This window comes from Trichoderma virens (assembly GCF_000170995.1).
Source record: "Trichoderma virens Gv29-8 chromosome Unknown TRIVIscaffold_70, whole genome shotgun sequence".
Classification (NCBI taxonomy): Eukaryota; Fungi; Ascomycota; class Sordariomycetes; order Hypocreales; family Hypocreaceae; genus Trichoderma; species Trichoderma virens.
The window spans coordinates 25,608-43,851 of NW_014013679.1; the positions used below are offsets into that span (position 1 = coordinate 25,608).

General features: G+C 49.8%; 9 protein-coding genes across 9 annotated transcripts; 4 read left to right on the top strand and 5 right to left on the bottom strand.

Annotated features, from left to right (window-relative positions):
• Positions 1 to 30: 30 nt before the first annotated feature.
• Positions 31 to 1,701, bottom strand: TRIVIDRAFT_70415 (uncharacterized protein; the record flags this gene model as incomplete). The annotated part of the gene is made up of 1 exon (XM_014100203.1): positions 31 to 1,701. The coding sequence occupies one exon, from the start codon at positions 1,699 to 1,701 to the stop codon at positions 31 to 33; it is 1,671 nt and encodes a 556-aa protein (XP_013955678.1).
• Positions 1,702 to 2,646: 945 nt separating this feature from the next.
• Positions 2,647 to 3,901, bottom strand: TRIVIDRAFT_70416 (uncharacterized protein; the record flags this gene model as incomplete). Its single annotated transcript, XM_014100204.1, has 5 exons — positions 2,647 to 2,887; positions 2,945 to 3,079; positions 3,143 to 3,420; positions 3,494 to 3,826; positions 3,893 to 3,901. The coding sequence occupies 5 exons, from the start codon at positions 3,899 to 3,901 to the stop codon at positions 2,647 to 2,649; spliced, it is 996 nt and encodes a 331-aa protein (XP_013955679.1).
• Positions 3,902 to 5,017: 1,116 nt separating this feature from the next.
• TRIVIDRAFT_52322 (uncharacterized protein) lies at positions 5,018 to 5,876 on the top strand (the record flags this gene model as incomplete). Its single annotated transcript, XM_014100205.1, has 2 exons — positions 5,018 to 5,165; positions 5,230 to 5,876. The coding sequence occupies 2 exons, from the start codon at positions 5,018 to 5,020 to the stop codon at positions 5,874 to 5,876; spliced, it is 795 nt and encodes a 264-aa protein (XP_013955680.1).
• A 249-nt stretch (positions 5,877 to 6,125) lies between these two features.
• Positions 6,126 to 7,914, bottom strand: cpc2 (cross-pathway control WD-repeat protein cpc2; the record flags this gene model as incomplete). The annotated part of the gene is made up of 5 exons (XM_014100206.1): positions 6,126 to 6,838; positions 7,095 to 7,412; positions 7,482 to 7,608; positions 7,668 to 7,705; positions 7,775 to 7,914. The coding sequence occupies 5 exons, from the start codon at positions 7,814 to 7,816 to the stop codon at positions 6,413 to 6,415; spliced, it is 951 nt and encodes a 316-aa protein (XP_013955681.1).
• A 578-nt stretch (positions 7,915 to 8,492) lies between these two features.
• Positions 8,493 to 9,989, bottom strand: TRIVIDRAFT_209398 (uncharacterized protein; the record flags this gene model as incomplete). The annotated part of the gene is made up of 1 exon (XM_014100207.1): positions 8,493 to 9,989. One exon carries the CDS (start codon positions 9,987 to 9,989, stop codon positions 8,703 to 8,705), a length of 1,287 nt encoding a protein of 428 aa, XP_013955682.1.
• An 853-nt stretch (positions 9,990 to 10,842) lies between these two features.
• Positions 10,843 to 12,384, top strand: TRIVIDRAFT_111960 (oligosaccharyl transferase; the record flags this gene model as incomplete). The annotated part of the gene is made up of 4 exons (XM_014100208.1): positions 10,843 to 11,219; positions 11,291 to 11,391; positions 11,454 to 11,809; positions 11,867 to 12,384. 4 exons carry the CDS (start codon positions 10,872 to 10,874, stop codon positions 12,049 to 12,051), a joined length of 990 nt encoding a protein of 329 aa, XP_013955683.1.
• A 358-nt stretch (positions 12,385 to 12,742) lies between these two features.
• Positions 12,743 to 13,822, top strand: TRIVIDRAFT_91171 (uncharacterized protein; the record flags this gene model as incomplete). The annotated part of the gene is made up of 4 exons (XM_014100209.1): positions 12,743 to 12,772; positions 12,924 to 13,028; positions 13,094 to 13,461; positions 13,515 to 13,822. The coding sequence occupies 4 exons, from the start codon at positions 12,769 to 12,771 to the stop codon at positions 13,590 to 13,592; spliced, it is 555 nt and encodes a 184-aa protein (XP_013955684.1).
• On the bottom strand, positions 13,793 to 15,185 carry TRIVIDRAFT_59713 (uncharacterized protein; the record flags this gene model as incomplete). Its single annotated transcript, XM_014100210.1, has 7 exons — positions 13,793 to 13,855; positions 13,911 to 14,072; positions 14,146 to 14,274; positions 14,341 to 14,667; positions 14,756 to 14,782; positions 14,893 to 14,958; positions 15,006 to 15,185. The coding sequence occupies 7 exons, from the start codon at positions 15,183 to 15,185 to the stop codon at positions 13,793 to 13,795; spliced, it is 954 nt and encodes a 317-aa protein (XP_013955685.1).
• A 718-nt stretch (positions 15,186 to 15,903) lies between these two features.
• TRIVIDRAFT_59714 (uncharacterized protein) lies at positions 15,904 to 18,240 on the top strand (the record flags this gene model as incomplete). Its single annotated transcript, XM_014100211.1, has 3 exons — positions 15,904 to 15,912; positions 16,203 to 16,341; positions 16,397 to 18,240. 3 exons carry the CDS (start codon positions 15,904 to 15,906, stop codon positions 18,238 to 18,240), a joined length of 1,992 nt encoding a protein of 663 aa, XP_013955686.1.
• Between the last annotated feature and the right edge of the window lie 4 nt (positions 18,241 to 18,244).

Sequence of the window (18,244 nt, forward strand, 5' to 3'; positions counted from 1 at the left end):
GAGGCTATTCAAACCACCAACACTTCAAGGCTATAAAACATCATCGCTGAGCAGACTGTCGGGAAGCATCTGACTCTTTGTCAACAGTGGAGAGGAGTCAAAGACAACATTCGTTGGGAGAGTGGCTAAGGAGCTCCCGTGGTCTTGAAATAGTAAACTGCTTGGTTGGCCGGTATCATGATGACCCGTGCAGCCTTCGGAATGGGCCGCCGGCTGTGAAGGCATGCTGGACTCGGACTCGCGACAGTCCACAACCTCGATGTTGCTCTTCTTCTCTTGGCTATTTTCATCGTCCTGTTCTAGTCCGGCGCGGTCAAAGGTTGCGCATCGTAGATTCCATAGGAGTTGTCCCACTATGGCTGGGGGTAGGTAGATATATCGCCGGACCTGTCCGGTTACCCATCCCTCTTCTTGCATATCACGCTCCTCCACTGGGTTATTGAGCTCATATACCTGATCAGCGTGATAGTCCCAGCCAAGTCCGTTGGGCTTGCCAGGCTGTACGCAGGCCATGTAGCGCAGTGTTTCTTGGCCCAACAGCCAGAACCGCCGGACCTGTTCGGGCACTCGATACGATAGATGGAGAACCGTCTCGGAGCCATTGACGAGGGGGCTGAGGACCTTGGAAGGCGTGGGGAGGAGGATATCTGAACGTGCAGATACGGGGGTGAATGACTGGAGAATGTGGAGGGGTACGCGCTGCGACTCAAAGACCGGATCGTGCCGTCTTTGGCTGAGCTGGGTCTGATGATGAGATTCAAATGTGGAGTTTGGTGATGGTGAGATGGTAGGAGACTGTAACGATGCTTTCGCTGTAGGTAGACGATCAATATCCTCTATTGGTGGAATAGGCTTGCTATTCGAAGAGCCTCCAGATGAGGTGAGCGTGGGCGAGTGTTGCGTTGATGCCAGTAGCTGGTTGGTTTCCGCGTCATGTCCCTCTCCGTCTCGTTCCGGATACTCCAGAGAGGCAAGCTCCTCCAGGACAAGCTGTGTTTCATGGCCGGTCACAAACGTGTCTTGATGTATCAGTCCTGGATCGTCTTCCTGCAACTCTAACTCTTCATATTCTTCGTCAGAGTCTGGGATTTCCCGGTCATCGACATCCTTGGTTAAGGGATGGATCCGTGTTGGGGACGACATGTCGTCTCCTTGAGACGGCTTGAGTCGTTTCGAGCCGTCTAAATTTCTACTCCAATGTGCACGACGGCGCGGGGAGGCCTTGACTTCGTCCAATGGCCCCATTCTTTTCACACGGCTGGGGGATAATGATGGTATTGCATCTCGTACTTGTAGAGGCTGAAACCGCGGAGGTGAGACTTGAACTGAGGCCGACAAGCTGTCGTCTGGAGAAGCAAAAGTGTCTTGAATGACGGGCGAGTTCCCTCTTGTTCCCTCCTGCAGTCTCTCTCCCAACCGAGCTTCAGCTTCCGAGGTTTCTCGCTGGAGAATAGCCGGCTCATCTGAGACATCGTCATCCGAAAGAGTAACCAGCTCCTCACTGAAGGACGAGACAAAATCCATCTGCGTCAGCGTCTGCTGCTTCAACGACGCGTTTTCCCGCTTCTGAGCGTCCTTGCCCTTGCCCTGCCCCCGAAATCTGCTGCGTCTCACCGGGAAACGGACCTGCTTGGCAGAGGGCGTCGAGCGGTAGGTTCGGCCTTGCGGCGCGGAATCGCTTGATTGAGAGTCTGGGAGCATGGCTTGAGGAGTGAGGCTGAGCCCTTCATCAGATTAGATGATATCGGATTGATGTTCACGTGTAAGTGGAGGGTGTAGCCATGCAATCCCCAAAGCTTGCTTCCTGATTTGAAGAGATTAGCAGAGTCATTAGATGTGGCAGCATGAAGACGCGTGGCTGGAGACGCGTGAGCAGAAGCTAGGTTTCCACTCGGATCTCATGAATTAGCTGTGTGAGAAAGGCAGCGATTTATTTTGTTTGACAATAAAAAGAGCGTGAGAAAGGAGGAGTGAGGTGAAGGCGGAAATAGAACGAGAGAGAGAGTGCGTGCATGAGTAAGAGAGCGTGAGTTGAGCCTCCAGCACAAATCAGCACGGCATTTTATCGTCCCTTCTCCTATCCCTCGGATTGATCGCGCCTTGTTCGCCTCTTTGAGCGTCGATACTCGCACGGCAGGCTTAGACATGCATGGAGGAGCACTTTGTAAATATCTCGACTACTGCATTATTAGTACGAGTTATAGTAAGTAAGTAGACTGACTGACTATCCTCTGAATTAATTAGGGGCTTTGCTTTTGCTGTAAGCATCCAGACCCACTTCTGAATGAGCCCAAGGTAGAGGTTATTGCTTTTAGTCCTTCTTCTTATTATAGCCTGCTTGTTGGATAATGATAGTGTTCAAAATGCTGTAATAAATCCAATAAGCACTCCAAGCAGCCATTATATCCATGCCATGGAGCGTGAGCTTTTGATATTTATGCTACCTAGTATCTATTCGACTTGTTTTGACTCCATCTATATGTACCCATTTTGCTTTCGTATTTACACACATATTATATGCTGGAAATGACAAGAGGCAAGGAAAATGAAATAAATAAGAACAAAGAAAAAAAAAAAAAAAAAAAAAAAAGGACAATAAACAAGAGACAATATTATGCACCGACTTCATCTAGTCCAACAGACTCCTTATAAACTTCGACTCTCCTCAGCCGGTTTTAGATCTGTCAGGAAATCACGCGTAACCTCGAAGCTCAGCCAACTTGAAGCCATGCTGGGAGCCACTTTGAGGAGGTTGGGAACGATGCCCTTGTATAGCCCTTTGACGCCTTCTTGAAGGACAATGACGCGAACGGCGTCCGATATGGACTTGTACTGGTATCCCATGCCCGACATGGTGTTGATCTGGAAACGCCGTCGTAGCACGTCGCTGTGCAGTCAATGAGCATGAAAATCCGCACAAAAAAAGGGGGGGAAAGCAACTTACAATGGATAGGTGCACGTCTGAGCAACTGCACCGGAAATGGCGCCCGCCAAAAGCTTGCGAAGAGCACTAGGGTTTTGTTCGCCTTCAGGCGTGAATGCCTTGCGGATTGATTCATATACCATAAAGTTGAGACCAACCTATCGACTGTCAGCGTCTGTTGTAATCATTTCAGCATGTTGGGCGAGACCAATGAGACATACATAGGGAGCCACGCCGGCTACAGTTGGAATGATGCCGCGATACAACGCCGACATGCCACCTTCCGTCTTGTACATTGAAACAATGGTCGACCACATTCCTGGCAGCTTGTCTGGCCTCGCTCCTAGCTCTGCAAAGCTCGCTGACTGGATGGATAAGCGCGTTCGGACAATGTCGAGCGGATAGGTGAAGACGACGGACGTTATCCCCGCAATGCCGCCACAGACGAGGCGGGCAAACGGTGTCAGATCAGGTCCTAGATATGCCTCGAAGAGATTCTGGCCATGTGGTTAGCCCGGTTATGTAACGATGAGAATTGCCGCTGTTGCTCCCGCCAAAGAGATGAAATACCCTCTTGTAAAAGTTGTAACTGCTGAACTGGACAGCAGAATAGGGAACAATGCGGATGCAGTTTGTTCCGTTTCCTCGCATGAAGCCCCTCCAGCCTTCTTCCCTCCACATCTTCCCAAGTGCTTGGCCGACGGACAGCTTGTAGGCATCTCGACCAGCACTCTGGATTTGCATCAGAATCTTGAGTCTTTCCAGCGGCGATACCACTGTTCGGGAGACGGCGCCAGCCACACCTCCACCGCAGAAGGCGGCGACCACTGGCTGAGAGATGGTATCCCGAAATCGCAAAGACCAATCGGTGCCGGGAGAAGGCTTGAGCGCGTCGGGTACGGACTATAAGAATCAATTAGCAGCCGAAAGCCCATGCGCGGTGGCGACCCAGTCAAAGGCTCTGCGTACAGCTGACATGATGGCGGGAGACTCAATTGAGTCAAGATTTCGATTCGATCTCTAGTCTAAGTAGCGTTTCTCAACTTGAGGGTGCGGGAGCCGATGTCTGCTAAAGCGACAGCATTGGTTGGCGGCCACGCAGCGTCGCTTGTTAAAATATGGTTCGATCGTACGCAATTGTTGCCGGCGAATGGATACAAATGAGCGACTTGGCAATCGGAAACGCAGGTGGCATGCTCGTCAAGAAAATCGTCGGGATTTGGCGATGCAGTCGGGATGGCATCTGCCTTTGGTCGCCTCTCAGTCAACGCCGTTGCAATCAAAGCCAAAGCGGTATCGCAACGAATCAAAGTAAGTAATGGGTGACAGCAACGGCCCCTTGGAAACCTCAGCGACGGAAACTCTGAATTGGAGCAAAACAATCATGCAAATCAAGGAGTCGACAAGCTGGATTATGTGCTGGCGCTTGTGTGTCTTGACTTCGGGTTATCGTCGGTTCTGGCACGAAGTAAAAGCGGATGGAAGGCTATGCAAGGTGATCCGGTTATAGCCCGCCAATCAGAGGGTTTGCCTAGTAATTACAGCAAATAGCGGCATGGGCGTGTCATAACGTGATGACTTGGAGTTGCTGAGTGGAAGCCAAGAAAAGGAGTAGATGCAACTTTAATAATGATCACTCTAGAAACAATATTGCCAACAGAAACTATATTCATACTCCGTATTCGCATTCATCCATTTGCCTTTGCATCGCCCCCACAATAAAATCAAGCTGCTTATCGATAATGGCGCTCAGCTTCACGTGCTGTACTTGTATTGCCAAAACGCCTCTGTAGTTCCATCTGCGCCGCGACAAGCCAGCAGCTCCTCTTCATATCCATCACTGCCTCCTACAATTGCCTGCATCGCTACCTGCCTGGCCTATTATAATCACCGTCTCCAGTCCTCGCCTCCTGCTGGTCAAAAGCCGACATGTCTGACACAACGTCGCGTAAACGTAGCGTCTCTCTTGCTACCCCCGATTCAGATTCAAAGCGGCCGAGACTTGCATCGCGAGATGGTGAAGAGGAGCAATCTGGAACGACTCGAGCCGGGGTACAGAACGATGTTTCTTCAGATTGGGCGGACGAAGAGTCTATGTCGGCCGTAGCTTCTACGTCTCCAACTGTGCACCAGTTTGCCCGTGCTGGTATTCAACGATCTATTGCTTTGGTTTTGTCGCATGATGGGTTTCAATCTGCCAGTCCCGAGGCACTGGAGAGCTTCACGGAATTGGTTGAACAGTGTAGGGCTCTATCAACGTATGGTACCAACCCGTTTCAATTTTGCTAACGCGCCCATCTCCATAGATATGAGCTCCATCATTCAGGAAGTCAAGACACTCGCAATATCGTCACGCCGCGAAGCTCCTATTCCGTCAGACTTCGAAAGCATGCTAAAGCGCCACAACATCGCACTCTCATCCCTAAAACCACACGTTAAGAACCGGCTTTGCACTCAAGATACAATAAACCGCAGTTTCGAGGCTGTAACCGTTGACGAAACCTTCACCTCTCTCCCACTTCTCGGCGCCGAGCTCAGTGGTCAGGCAGACAAGGAGAGCAAGCCATTTATACCGGCATCTTTCCCCGGATTTCCTAGCACGCACACCTACAGATTTACGCCGCAAGAGGATAGGAGGACTAGAGATTCCAAACAAATCAGAGAGGACGCGGCCAAGAGCGCACAGCTGGGCGAGGATGCTCTGCGCAGACTAGTACGCGCTTCGAAAATGCGGAAGCAAAAGGAAGTCAAGTCACTGGTCGAACGCGACAGCCAAGGCAAAGAACGATTCCGGCTATGGGAGTCAACTATGAAGCGGTTCATGGGGGGAGACCGGTTCAGAGAGCACGCCGACAAGGTGGACATTGCGGACCACAGCATGCTTGTCAATGCTGATGTCAAGTTTTCCAGAAGGGAGGTATCTCGTCTGGGTAAGAAATCGAGCGCTTTATGATGCGTTTGAAAATGTAGTGATCGAGTGGTTCTCTCACATCTCCAACCATTTGCAAGATTGGTGGATGGAAAAGCGCAGGAACAGTTTTTAGATTGGCTATCCTGCCAGGATTTTTTATCATTTATATATATATATATTATACCCGCGGCGTCATTCTAGCTTAGCGATTACTACGGTACGGGAGGATGGCTTTCGACATATACATATACACAATCAAGGATGTCTCACGATGCATTCACTATTTTGACCCAACCGCGTTGAACAGTATGAAATTTTAGTATTCCTTTTTCCCTTGTACTTAGTAGAAACAGGAGCTAAGAACCATCTTCTTTATTAGAAGCGAATTGTGTCCAGTACCCTTTTTTTCAGTATTTCTGATGCCAGCAATTCTTAACCCTCTGCCAGGTTACATTCAAACACACTGTTGCCCTATCTCAGTTACAGCTTGAGGAAGAAGCTAACTATGCGATGCCCTGTATTCCACCACGTCCCAAGCCATGCTCACTCCCCGTCTCCCGACCTACCATGACAAACATTTATGCCCGTGACATGACGCCCCAGGCGCGAATGATGTTGTCAGTGTAACCAGCGAACAGAGTCTGGCCATCAGCAGACCAGGCCAAGCTGACACACTCGGGCTCCCGGCTCTTCTTGCCAACGGAGGTGAACTCGGGCTTGAGCTCGTCAACCTTGCTCTTCTTCTCAAGGTCGAAGATGATGATGCTGCTGGCGGTGGCAGCGCAGAGCCAGTATCGGTTGGGGGAGAAGACGAGGGCGTGGATCTCGTCGTTGGCGTTGAGAGAGTACAGGTGCTTGGACTCGTTGAGGTCCCAGAGCATGGTGGTACCGTCCTTGCCACCGGAGGCGCAGAGAGAGCCATCGGGGGAGATGGTGACGGTGTTGATGTAGCCGGTGTGGCCGCTGTGGTCGGTCTGCAGCTTGCAGGTGGACAGCTCCCAAACCTATTGACATTGTATGTTAGAACATGGTGTCAAACACGCAAATCAGGGCAATTATCATGTGTGTATGTTGATTTTTTTTTCCCTTTCTTTAAAAAAAAGGAGAGGAAATAAACCAAATTCAGGGCAAAGTGATAATGTTTGTCTCATGGCCATTGCTGGCTCTGAAGTAGCAAATACTTGAGAAATTGCAGTACATCATAAAAATGGTGTATTGTCATGGGGAGAGAGCGTAGAGCAAAAAGAGAAAAACACGTACCTTGACCAGCTTGTCCCAACCGCTGGAGACGATCACGGGGTTCTGGGGGTTGGGGCTGAATCGGACGCAGGAAACCCACTCAGTGTGGCCCTTGTCGGTGATGGTGTACTTGCAGTCACCGAGGGTGTTCCACAGCTTGATGGTTCGGTCACGAGAACCGGAGACAATCTGTCGGTTGTCGGCGGAGAAGGAGACGGAGAGAACATCGTTGGTGTGGCCGACGAATCTTCGGGTGGTGGTGCCAGTAGCGAGCTCCCACAGACGGAGGGTCTTGTCCCAAGAGGCAGACAGGGCGTAGGCACCGTCAGAGGAGATGACCTATTCAATCAACTGAAATCAGCCCACAATTCTCTTTCCAAGGGTTCAGCGGCACCTGGGTCAACATACACAGTCGGACACAATGTGGGAGTGGCCGTGGAGGGATCGCTTGGGGTAACCGTATTGCGTCTCGTCGCGTGTGAGGTTCCAGATGATCAGGGTCTTGTCTCGGCTACCAGACAGGAGCATGTTGGGGCTATTTCCTGTTAGTTTAGAGGATCGACTATGCTCGTGAGGATCGCAAGGCTATCGTACTTCTCCATTGAAGTGGCCAAGCTGGTAACCCAGCCATTCTACATGAAATGTCAGTCCCATATCGAATCTGGAGAAAACGGCAGCGATGGGGGAGGGGGAAGTCGTACGTGGCCCTCGAGGGTACCTTTGAGGATCAGTTGTTCAGCCATTGGGTACAGCCTCGCCTCTGCGCAAAGAATTAAAGAGATGGGTGAGGAAAGAGAGTTTTAGCAGTGAAGACCACTTCTCTTCTGCAAGCTGAATGTTAAGCTCTCGAAGTTGGGGCTGGCTGAAATTGTGAATTTTTTGTGTGGGTGGAAAATTAGGGCCGAGCGATGCGATTGGCTAGCACCGCTTACCAAGGTGGAAATCTTGGCTATCAATCCGTTATCTGCTAGTTCACTTGAGCACCACCAAAAATGCAGTATGAGGGGTGGTGCCGTACATATTAACGATATAATACAGCATATTATGAGTGCAGACAAAAACGGTATTTGAAATATTGTAGGAGAACGAAGCCTCTATAGGAATTTCTTGTTTGTACAGATTACATAAATGTACCTGACTGTTCTAATTTGAACCATCTCGTAGATATGAACCCAGAAGAAAAGGGAAGGGAAGGGGATAATCATCAGCGAGAATTAGTGAAGATACATTGGTGCAACACCCCTCTCAACAGACCATTACTGCATCGGGCTGGGCTTCAAGGATCTACCAACGTAGTGTTGTCTTACTATGTTTGTGCAGCAGTGCTATGCTATAGTGCCGTCCAAGTTTCTGGGTCCGGGAGAATCCTCGTACTACGGAAAACTACCGACTTACTAGAGAATATGTGGTCCTATTAAGCAGCAGGCACCAAAAGGGCATTGCATTCCTTCTATATCCCATGACTTTGTACCCTAGGTAGAACAAATAATTACACAGAAGAATCACAATACAATACTTAGTAGTATGCTGTCTTTGGTGTCTTGAAAAAGATACCTTGGCTACGCAGCTCTTGCTGTAGATGATGTCAAGGGGAGGAGGTACTAAACTCTTGACGGGCGGTCGCCTTGATCAAGCGAGAAAGCTTGCGTTAACGCCCCGTTTGTGCCGTTTAAGAGGTGAAAACGATTTGCGACCGGTTTGCGAGTTGAAAGCGCTTGTCAGGGAGGATTTCACTCTTCTTGTTCGGCCTGGTGGTGCCTCCATGGGCTGGACTCCTTCCCCGGTCTCGTCTTCCTCTAGTATAATATCGTTAGTCTTGTTTAGAAGCTTTCTCTTTCTCTTCCTATGCTCAACCACAGAGCCAGGGTCAGCCGTGGCACTTCTTTTGGCAGATGCTGCTTCCTTGGAGTCGAGAGCCTCCGATGCTTCCTCATCTTTTGTGTCTTCAGGTTTTGCACGTCCTATCTTTCGAACGGAAGCGGTGAGTTTGGTCATATGGTCCTCATCCTCATCTTCTGTTGCTGCTGCTGCTGCTGCTTTTCTCTTTGATGCCAACTTTTCTCGAGGCCTCAAAGGTGTAACAGTGTCTTGTTCGGCATCCGGTGCGATTATAGGTTGAGCATCGGATTTTTTGGCCATCACAAGTGGCGATGCGTTATCATCTCCTTCTTGTGCAAGCACATCATCGAGGGACAACCCTAGACCATTGGTCTCGTTGGCGATATTTAGCGTAGCGTCTTTTGACTTGTTGAGGAACGGTGTAATGGAAAAGGTAGATTTTTCTCCCATGATCGCTTGTTCTGTTGCACGCTTGCTCTTGCGAGTCAACCTCTCCTTTTGAGTCGGAGATTGATCCTTGGCTCGAGGTTTCGCCGTCTCTTCTTGGCTGCGAGCGGCATTTTCGTCCTCCGGTTCATCTCCTTTCGAGCTAGACTGAGACGCCTTAAGCTGTTTCCGCACATCGCGAAGTTCCTTCTGCGAGTCTTTCAACTTCTTCTCCAGAGTCGATATTCTTCCCTCTAGCTTATGGTTCTGGTCTTCCGATTCTTCTAGTTCCTTCCGGTGCTTTGACTTGATGGTTTCGCGTTGCCTCTCTTCTTGGGCTAATTTTTCTGTGATCTTGTCCAACGCTGCTCGAAGTTCGGTGATGTCTTCGCTTTCGTCATTTGACTTCTCAGCCTTTGACTGTTTCTTGCTCGCCGTCTCCTTTTCCCGTTGTTCGGATAACATCTTTTCGTAGTTTGCCACTTGCTGTCGTAGAAGCTCTATTTCTGGTCGCAACTGTTGCAACTCTTTCGTAAGGGCGATATTTTCATCCAAAGCCCTGCTCAAATCCTGCATATGGGCTTCACATGACTTTGTCTCCGCCTTTTGGCGTATTAGCGAGGAGATTGCGATTTCAATGGTTCTGAACATGACCTACAGCCGTATCATCCGCCCCAATTGTAGTGTCTTTAATCTGCGTATCCTTGGGGCGATCCTCTGTCTTGGTTCCATCAAGCTCGGCGCGCAATTGATCGCCATCTCGTGACAGAGCCTTTATTTCTGCATCCTTGGCGGCGCACTTGTCTTGGAGCCGAGTGTTCTCATCTCGAAGTAGCAGCACGCGCAGCTGCAGACGGCGAGCCTCTTCATCTCGGCCGATGAGGTCGGTTTTGTGGCGGTTTTGTTGATATTCAAGGTCTAGAGCGTGAAGACGCGTCGTGCGCTGAAAAAGTCAACATAAGCGCTTTGTCAAAGCATCGGCAACATCAAAGGGGATGGCTACCTCAATCGAATTGGCGCTCATGGCTGTCTTTCATTCAAGAACAAAACAATTTGTGGTTTATGATGGAAATACCTATGCTGAAGAGACGAACTACAGAGTAAATCTGGCAATTGTGAAAACGCTCTTTTACGTTATCGCATCTGCATATCCTATTCGCCCACACCGGCTGACATGGTAAACAAGAGAGAAGCATGCAAGTTCTCAGCTGCTAACAATTTAGGTGCCGCTTCGGAGAACCTTGCCGCTCGAGCGCCTGGTCTAGGAATGGAGCTAATAGAGGAGTAGACAAAACCTAGAGTCTACCTGATACTAGGCGTTCAATCTGCGGCAAGTTAAGTAAATAACGGGTAGAAGCTACATTATCTCAGGGCAACGTTCTAGCCATATATGGCCAAGTGCCACTGACGAGTTACATAATCATGAAACGGGACAGCTTTGATGACAGCACAGGAACACTTGGCAGCTTAGTTGGCAGCAACACCCAGCTGTGCTTATACGGCTTGACACAACAGCTGCAAACAACCACAAAGATGCGCATCCTGTCGTCAATTGCGCCACTGCTTTTGCTCATTGGCGGAGGCCTCGCAAAGAAGGCGCAGGCGGATCCGTATGAGGAATTCAATCGGCTGGCTCAGCGCTCATCCCCGATCAAGCTGAATGATGCCACCTATGCCTCATTGACGGGTGCTCCGAGGAACCACAGTGTTGTTGTCCTTCTTACTGCCTTGGAAACCAGATTTGGCTGCCAGCTATGTCAGGATTTCCAGCCAGAATGGGATCTTCTAGGAAAGAGCTGGACTCGTGGTGATAAGACTGGCGAATCTCGACTGCTCTTTGGCACCTTGGACTTTGCCGATGGCCGGGAGACCTTCATTTCGGTGGGTAGTAGAGCTGCAATTGGCGCATTACGAATCTCATATCCATGCTAACGCACCAATTCGTACCATAGCTTGGCCTTCAGACAGCCCCGGTGCTCATGCTCTTTCACCCGACCGTAGGACCCCATGCCGCGGCCTCCCCAGAACCCGTTCGATACGACTTCACGGCAGGGTAAATCATCATATCTAGCTCTCAAGCACTGCACATTGTCGTTGATGCTAACCAGATCTCAGGCCTACGGCTGCTGAACAGGTCCACACCTGGCTCTCCCGACAACTTCCCGACAGGCCTCATCCTGCTATAAAGCGACCAATTAACTGGATCCGATGGGCTTCTACCGTGACCCTGGTTCTTGGTGTTGGTACTGCGCTGGTGAGCGCATCTGCCTATGTGCTTCCCGTCATCCAGAATCGCAACATTTGGGCCTCAGTCAGCTTGATAGCCATCCTTCTTTTCATTAGCGGACACATGTTCAACCATATTCGGAAAGTGCCGTACATTGTCGGCGATGGTAAAGGTGGAGTTAGCTATATTGCGGGCGGTTTCCAGAGCCAACTTGGATTGGAAACCCAGATTGTGGCAGCCATCTGTAAGACAAGCCCCCTTGATGCCACTTCGTTTCAGAAACTGATACATGATGTGGTAGATGGAGTCCTCTCCTTTTGCGCCATTACTTTAGCTGTCAAAGTTCCGCGTATGGCCGACTCTAAGACTCAGCAAGTTGCGGTTGTTGTCTGGAGCATTACTCTGTTCCTCGTATACAGCTTTCTCTTGAGCGTCTTCCGCGTTAAAAATGGCGGTTACCCATTCTCCCTGCCACCCTTCATGTAGATGGAATGGCTGAGGAGACATGAAGTCGAGATATTATACATTAGGCACGCCCTAAATAACAGAGGGCTTCATCCACTGTGAAGCTATTGCCATTGGGGGTTTGAACAAGTGGTTAGAGTGAGCATTTCACAGAGTAAAGGGAGTATATGATGGTTGCATTCCCAATCCACCATGTTATGGGACGCGCGTGTTGTCGCAATGGATACGATTCATGTGAAAAGCATCTTAATCGGAAACATAAATCCGAACAAATTGCAGTTATCGAGGATGTACGCTAGTGGTAAAGGATTCCAGGCAATATTAAAACGATTGTGATATGCTTTTGGCATTGCTACATGTATAGTATATGATCGTGATTGCGTCTGTCACCAATCTAACAAGTTTAGCCGCTGCTCCAGATTGTTACATCATTGCCTAATCGGTTCTAGCGATCTCAACTTGCAACCCGCGTCGTTAGTTGGCTAGCTTATCGATACGCCCCACCGAATGAATTTTTAGCTGGTTTGCCCGTTCCTGGCAGCGTTCTGCTTAGTCACAAGAGCATACCCTAATTGCCCTCGCTGACCGCTCTGACACTAGCGCAGCCGTGGACCAATCAGAGCCTCAATCCGAGTCCCAAGCCCTGAAATTTCTGGGAAAAGTTCACCTTGATATTCACGGCCTCTTGGACTTTGACATTCTAGCCCATCATCAAGCTTCTCAGCACCAGCCGTCGCCATGGGTACGTGAAAAAAACTGACATAGCCTGTGTATGCGAGTGGTGATGATACCTCGTGTATCTCGCTGCGATTTGAGCGCCGTCTTCTGAGCAAGATGTGCTGCCATTTTTGAGCATGAACCATCTGGCTGACGACGGTTTTCCAATTTTCCAGGTATCGATCTCGACCGCCACCACGTCAAGGGCACTCACCGCAAGGCCCCCAAGAGCGACAATGTCTACCTGAAGCTCTTGGTCAAGCTGTACCGCTTCCTGGCTCGTAAGTTTAAATCTCCAATTGTAGCGCGAGAGCTTTTGGGAGCGACTAACGACATACGACACCAGGCCGAACCGATGCCGCTTTCAACAAGGTTGTTCTCCGACGACTTTTCATGTCCAAGATCAACCGCCCCCCCGTTTCCCTGTCCCGCATTGTCTCCAACATCAGCAAGGAGGGCGAGAAGCGCACCGTCGTCATTGTCGGCACCGTCACCGATGACAACCGTCTCCTGACCTTCCCCAAGGCCACCGTCGCTGCCCTGCGATTCACTGCCACTGCCCGTGCTCGCATCGTCGCTGCTGGTGGTGAGGCCATCACCCTGGACCAGCTGGCCCTCCGTGCTCCTACCGGTAGCAACACCCTGATCCTCCGTGGACCCAAGAACAGCCGTGAGGCCGTCAAGCACTTCGGCTTCGGTCCCCACAAGCACAAGGTAAATCGCACTTGGAACTGGCAGTCATTCCACTATACTAATCCATGTTACAGAAACCCTTCGTCGAGTCTAAGGGTCGCAAGTTCGAGCGTGCTCGTGGTCGCAGACGCTCACGTGGCTTCAAGGTCTAAATGTTGGTGGGGAAATGGGCAATCATCAGGATGGAGATACTTTTTGTCTCCAATTTTCGCTTTATGTATGGGACCTAAACGGGATGGCGTGACTTTATATCATTCGAACCTAAAAAATTCGTGCCTGGACATGGCCAAATTGATGATCTGCTTGACCAACTCATCGTAGCATTAAATCGTGTGAAAATTATGTGTTTATTCTAGTGCTCAATAGTAGCCTTTGCTTTTCTATAGAGGGCAACGAAATAAGCTTCTTTGCTCTCCTGTAGTAGCAGTTAGTATTGCTGCCTCGTGTGAATGTGAGCTGTTGAAGCTTACTGATCTGGATGATTCTGGCTTCTCTCTGTACACCTCTGAGAACAGTACCTTGAGTTGCTGCTCCAATCTTTTATCCGTTGATCCTGTATAGAATTTGCAGACAAGATGGCCGCCGGGTTTGAGCGTGTCGCTGGCAAAATGAAGTGCCGCTTCGCAAAGGTTCTAGATGCCATCAGGGCCATATTCTTGTCTTTTTTTGTTCAGTGAATAGAAGAAGCTTAGGGTTTTCTCTTACCATGCTACCTGCATGATCTCGAGACGCAATGCCGCTCGTGTTCATCAGCCTGTCATAAGGGTTACTTAAACTCCTTGAACTATATCCAGAGACTTGTTCCCATGGTGCTGACATATCACTTAACACGACCTATATCGACGTCAGCGTAGGTGCAAGAATATCATTGCCATCAACGACGAGACGTGTTTGACGAACATCTACAAGATTTCTCGAATTCGAGTCTGCCGGTGTGCTACTAGACGGAGGGCCTCTGCTCTCTGTTGAGTGTCTCTCTCGATCAATGTAGCTCGGCTGGTCGATGATGGTATTCTCTGGAAGCATGTCGTCATCTTCATCAACATTATTTCTCTCGGCCTTAAGAGGTCTGCCGCCATGGCTTTGAGCAATGAACTCCTTGACAAGTTTTTGAACTACGGGAGATAGGAAGTCTCCTTGGAATGCTGCAACGCCCTGAGGAGGTTGAGCGGGTATAAGGTCGATACCGATAACACGGCCATGAGGTCGAGTGCGATCAACTGCAACCTACAAAATACATGTGAATCTCCTACTTTGTTCGAAGACGTAGGCTGGTCTTTGGGCATGGATACGAGGATACGAAGATACGACATACTTGTGACCAGCTGCCCGGCGCATATCCCTGAAAGAAAAAACGACAAGTTTTAGAGACTTGCAATCAAGATTACGGCCTGATTTTTTGTATAACTTACTAGATCAACTACGGTTTGACCTCTCTTGAAGAGCTTGTACTTTGCGTCGATCTTTTGTTCGTATTAATACTATGAAGGGATGGCGGGGATATGAGGATGGGACAATCTTGCCTCCAAGAGCTTGAAAGCTGCTCTGCTCTTAAGCCCTTGAACCTTGGCATGACGGACATAGGCATCGCGACCTTGGCGGCTTTTCCATTGGGTCCCAGAAGAAGAGAGCCTTGTTCCGGTCAGCCAAGGAGCAGAGCTCAGAGAAGTGACTTTCGACGCAAGAGCCACAGGGCGCAGTATTAGTCGGAAACTCCGTGGAAAAGCCAGATATGGACGTAACATATTCCCATTTGTAGAGCTTTCATGTCAATGGCTGTCGAAAAAAGCTGGTCGTGGGGTTTGCTTGAAGCTTGGAGCTGTATGAATAACTGATGGGAATCTCGATAAGATAACAATTTAGATTCTGCCTAGTTGGATTACGTAAAATATTTCTTTTAAATTGTAATATAAAAAGCATTATATCATACTATATTTACTTTAGTAATAATATTTCATTGTTAAAATTATTATAATAAATGTATTCCTAGTTGAATATAAAAATAAAACACAAAAATAAAAACACAATAAAAAGGAATATATATGGTATTTTTATATAAAAAATCAAATAATATAAAATATAGAGTTTAACTGAATTTATAGTTTGTTGTTTTTTGCTTTGTGCACTTTTATAATTCGCTTTTAAATGAATCCTTTTTGCCTAAATGCTATCATGTTCCTGGGCATCTACTCCCCTAACCGGCTTAGCGTAAAACATGCTCTGAGGCAAGGCTGCCAATCAGCATCGCAGGTAGCCACTCAGTACCCGACCTTATGGAGCAATAGTTACTCTCGCTCGCTGAAGCAGCCAAATTCACCTTCACTTGCGGCTTGCCGTCCTTCTTCTCGTCATATCTTCGATACCCGTCATTTTCTACCTTGAGAGCATCTTCTCTCGTACGGAAACCACCCACCGGACGACCTTTCAAGGCTACGATTCTCCTCTACTCTGCTGGCTGATAGAATGGCTGTCGTAAGTGCACACTGTTCTCTTCCTGGTCTCTTGCAACCCTGGCTCTCGTGGCAGATCGGGGAGCTGCCCGTTCGGGATCTCTCTGGATTCCTACGCCACAAAGGACACTTGACCGTGTCTTTTTTGCCTTGGAGGCATCTACCTCGTGTATTGATGCTGCCCTTCCACCTGCAAACCGAGAATGCGGGACGAAACATGGCCGCCCGCATCGCCACGCCCCTCAGCCCACGATTGCTGCGTTGTGCAGTTGGAAGTTGGAAGTTGGACTTTGATTCGGCTAACGAGAGCAGCCGCGAGCATATGCCCCTGGCTACATACAAAATGGTGCTACTAGCCTTCCATCACCTGGAGCAGCGCCTCTCCTACCCAACCAAGGCCGTATAATCCAGACGGGGCCCATCCGGATTCTCTGCATTGCGGACGTTAGAGGTATATTGCGGGCATCACGTATGTTGCTGGTGACATTCGCTGACATGCTGCCCAGGAAACCTACGATCGCTCAACGAGCTTGCGAAACAAGCTCAAGCTGACCACATTATCCACACTGGCGACTTTGGATTCTACGATCACACATCCCTGGAACGGATTGTGGAGAAGACCCTGAAGCACGTTGCACAGTATTCACCACTCATCTCTGAACCGGTCAAGAAGGCTATTCAGCAAGGTGGACCTGGCTCCGTGAAATCCAGATTCTCTGCGAGCGAACTCCCCCTTTCCGAGCTCCCTCTTTTACTCAGTGGAGAGCTGAAGCTCGATGTTCCTGTCTATACCGTTTGGGGTGCTTGTGAGGATGTTCGCGTTCTCGAAAAGTTCAGGTCCTCCGAGTACAAGGTTCCCAACCTCCATATCATCGACGAAGCACGCTCCATGTTGCTGGAAGTAGGTGGTGTAAAGCTCCGGCTTCTCGGTCTCGGAGGCGCCGTGGTAATGCATAAACTATTCGATAACGGAGAGGGCCGCACTACTATTGCGGGAGGACAAGGTACAATGTGGACGACTCTACTGCAGATGGGAGAGCTGGTCGACACTGCCCACCGCGTCTATGATCCTACCGAGACTCGAGTCTTTATCACGCATGCCTCTCCCGCCCGAGAGGGTATATTGAATCAGCTCTCTGTTACCCTAAAGGCGGACTTTTCTATTTCAGCCGGACTCCACTTCCGATATGGAAGTTCTTACAATGAATTCAGCGTCAACCCTACACTGGATCACTACCGTGGGAAGCTTGCCGCCTCGAAAGCCTCGTTCAACGACGTCTGGGAAACAGTTCGGGGAGAAGTCGAGCCTGCTATCCAGCAGAACGAAGCCCAACAGAACCTACTGAAGAATGCCCTGCAGATAGTGGAAAAGATGCCTACGACGGCTGCGGGTGGAAATCCGTTTGGGGGCCCGGTTGGCCAAGGTGCTCTGGGCGCAGTTGACGAAAGCGCTTTCAAGAACATGTGGAACTTTAACCTTGCCGATGCAGCTTTTGGCTATCTAGTGCTGGAGATCCAAGATGGACGAATTGGAACCGAGATGCGTGCTCAGGGATTCAACTTTTCCCACCGGGGAGCTAAACAGCAGTCATCTTCTGCTCCTGCACCTGCAGCAGCAGCTCCCGCCGCCCCTCCAAGCGCAACCTCTCCTGCTGCTCCCGCCGCAGCAGCCGTCAAACAATCGCCATCAGCTCAACAACCGAAGCCTGCTCCAGCTGCCCCCATCTCTACGATACCGAGCCGATCAACCCCACAGCCTACCGCAGGGGGTGGCCCAGCTAATAAAGAAGCTGAGAAGACATCAGCTTCGATTAATGGATCTGCAAATGCACCTGAACCAGCCACCTCACCAGTCCCAAAGACATCCGCATCTGATATCATTGGCCTGTTCATTATGAATGTCAACACGGACGAGCAGTGCCGCGATCTGTTTGATGAGGCTGACAAGTCCAAGATTCTCAAGATTGAGAAGTGGGGTGGCTCAAACAAGGTCGTTCAATTCAGAACGATCGAAGACCGCGACGGAGCTATGGGTAGACTGCCGGAAGCCGTGAAGACAAGAACCACGGAGGACCGATCAAAACCTTTAGTAAAAATCTTCCACCATCGAGAAGGCAAGCCTTTCAACACCCGCGGCAATGCTGGAACCTGGGGTGGCAGCGGACGGGGCGGAGCTGCCTCAAGCGGATATCGCAGTGCTGGCGGCACTAGTGATTCTGAAAGCAACCGGCGAGGCGGCCGCGGAGGACGCGGAGGACGAGGTAGCGAGCGAGGCCGCGGTTCCCGTGGGCGAGGAGGCTTAAAGGGGGACGCGGGTGTATCGCCCGCAGCGACTCCTGCTGCCGATTAGTAAA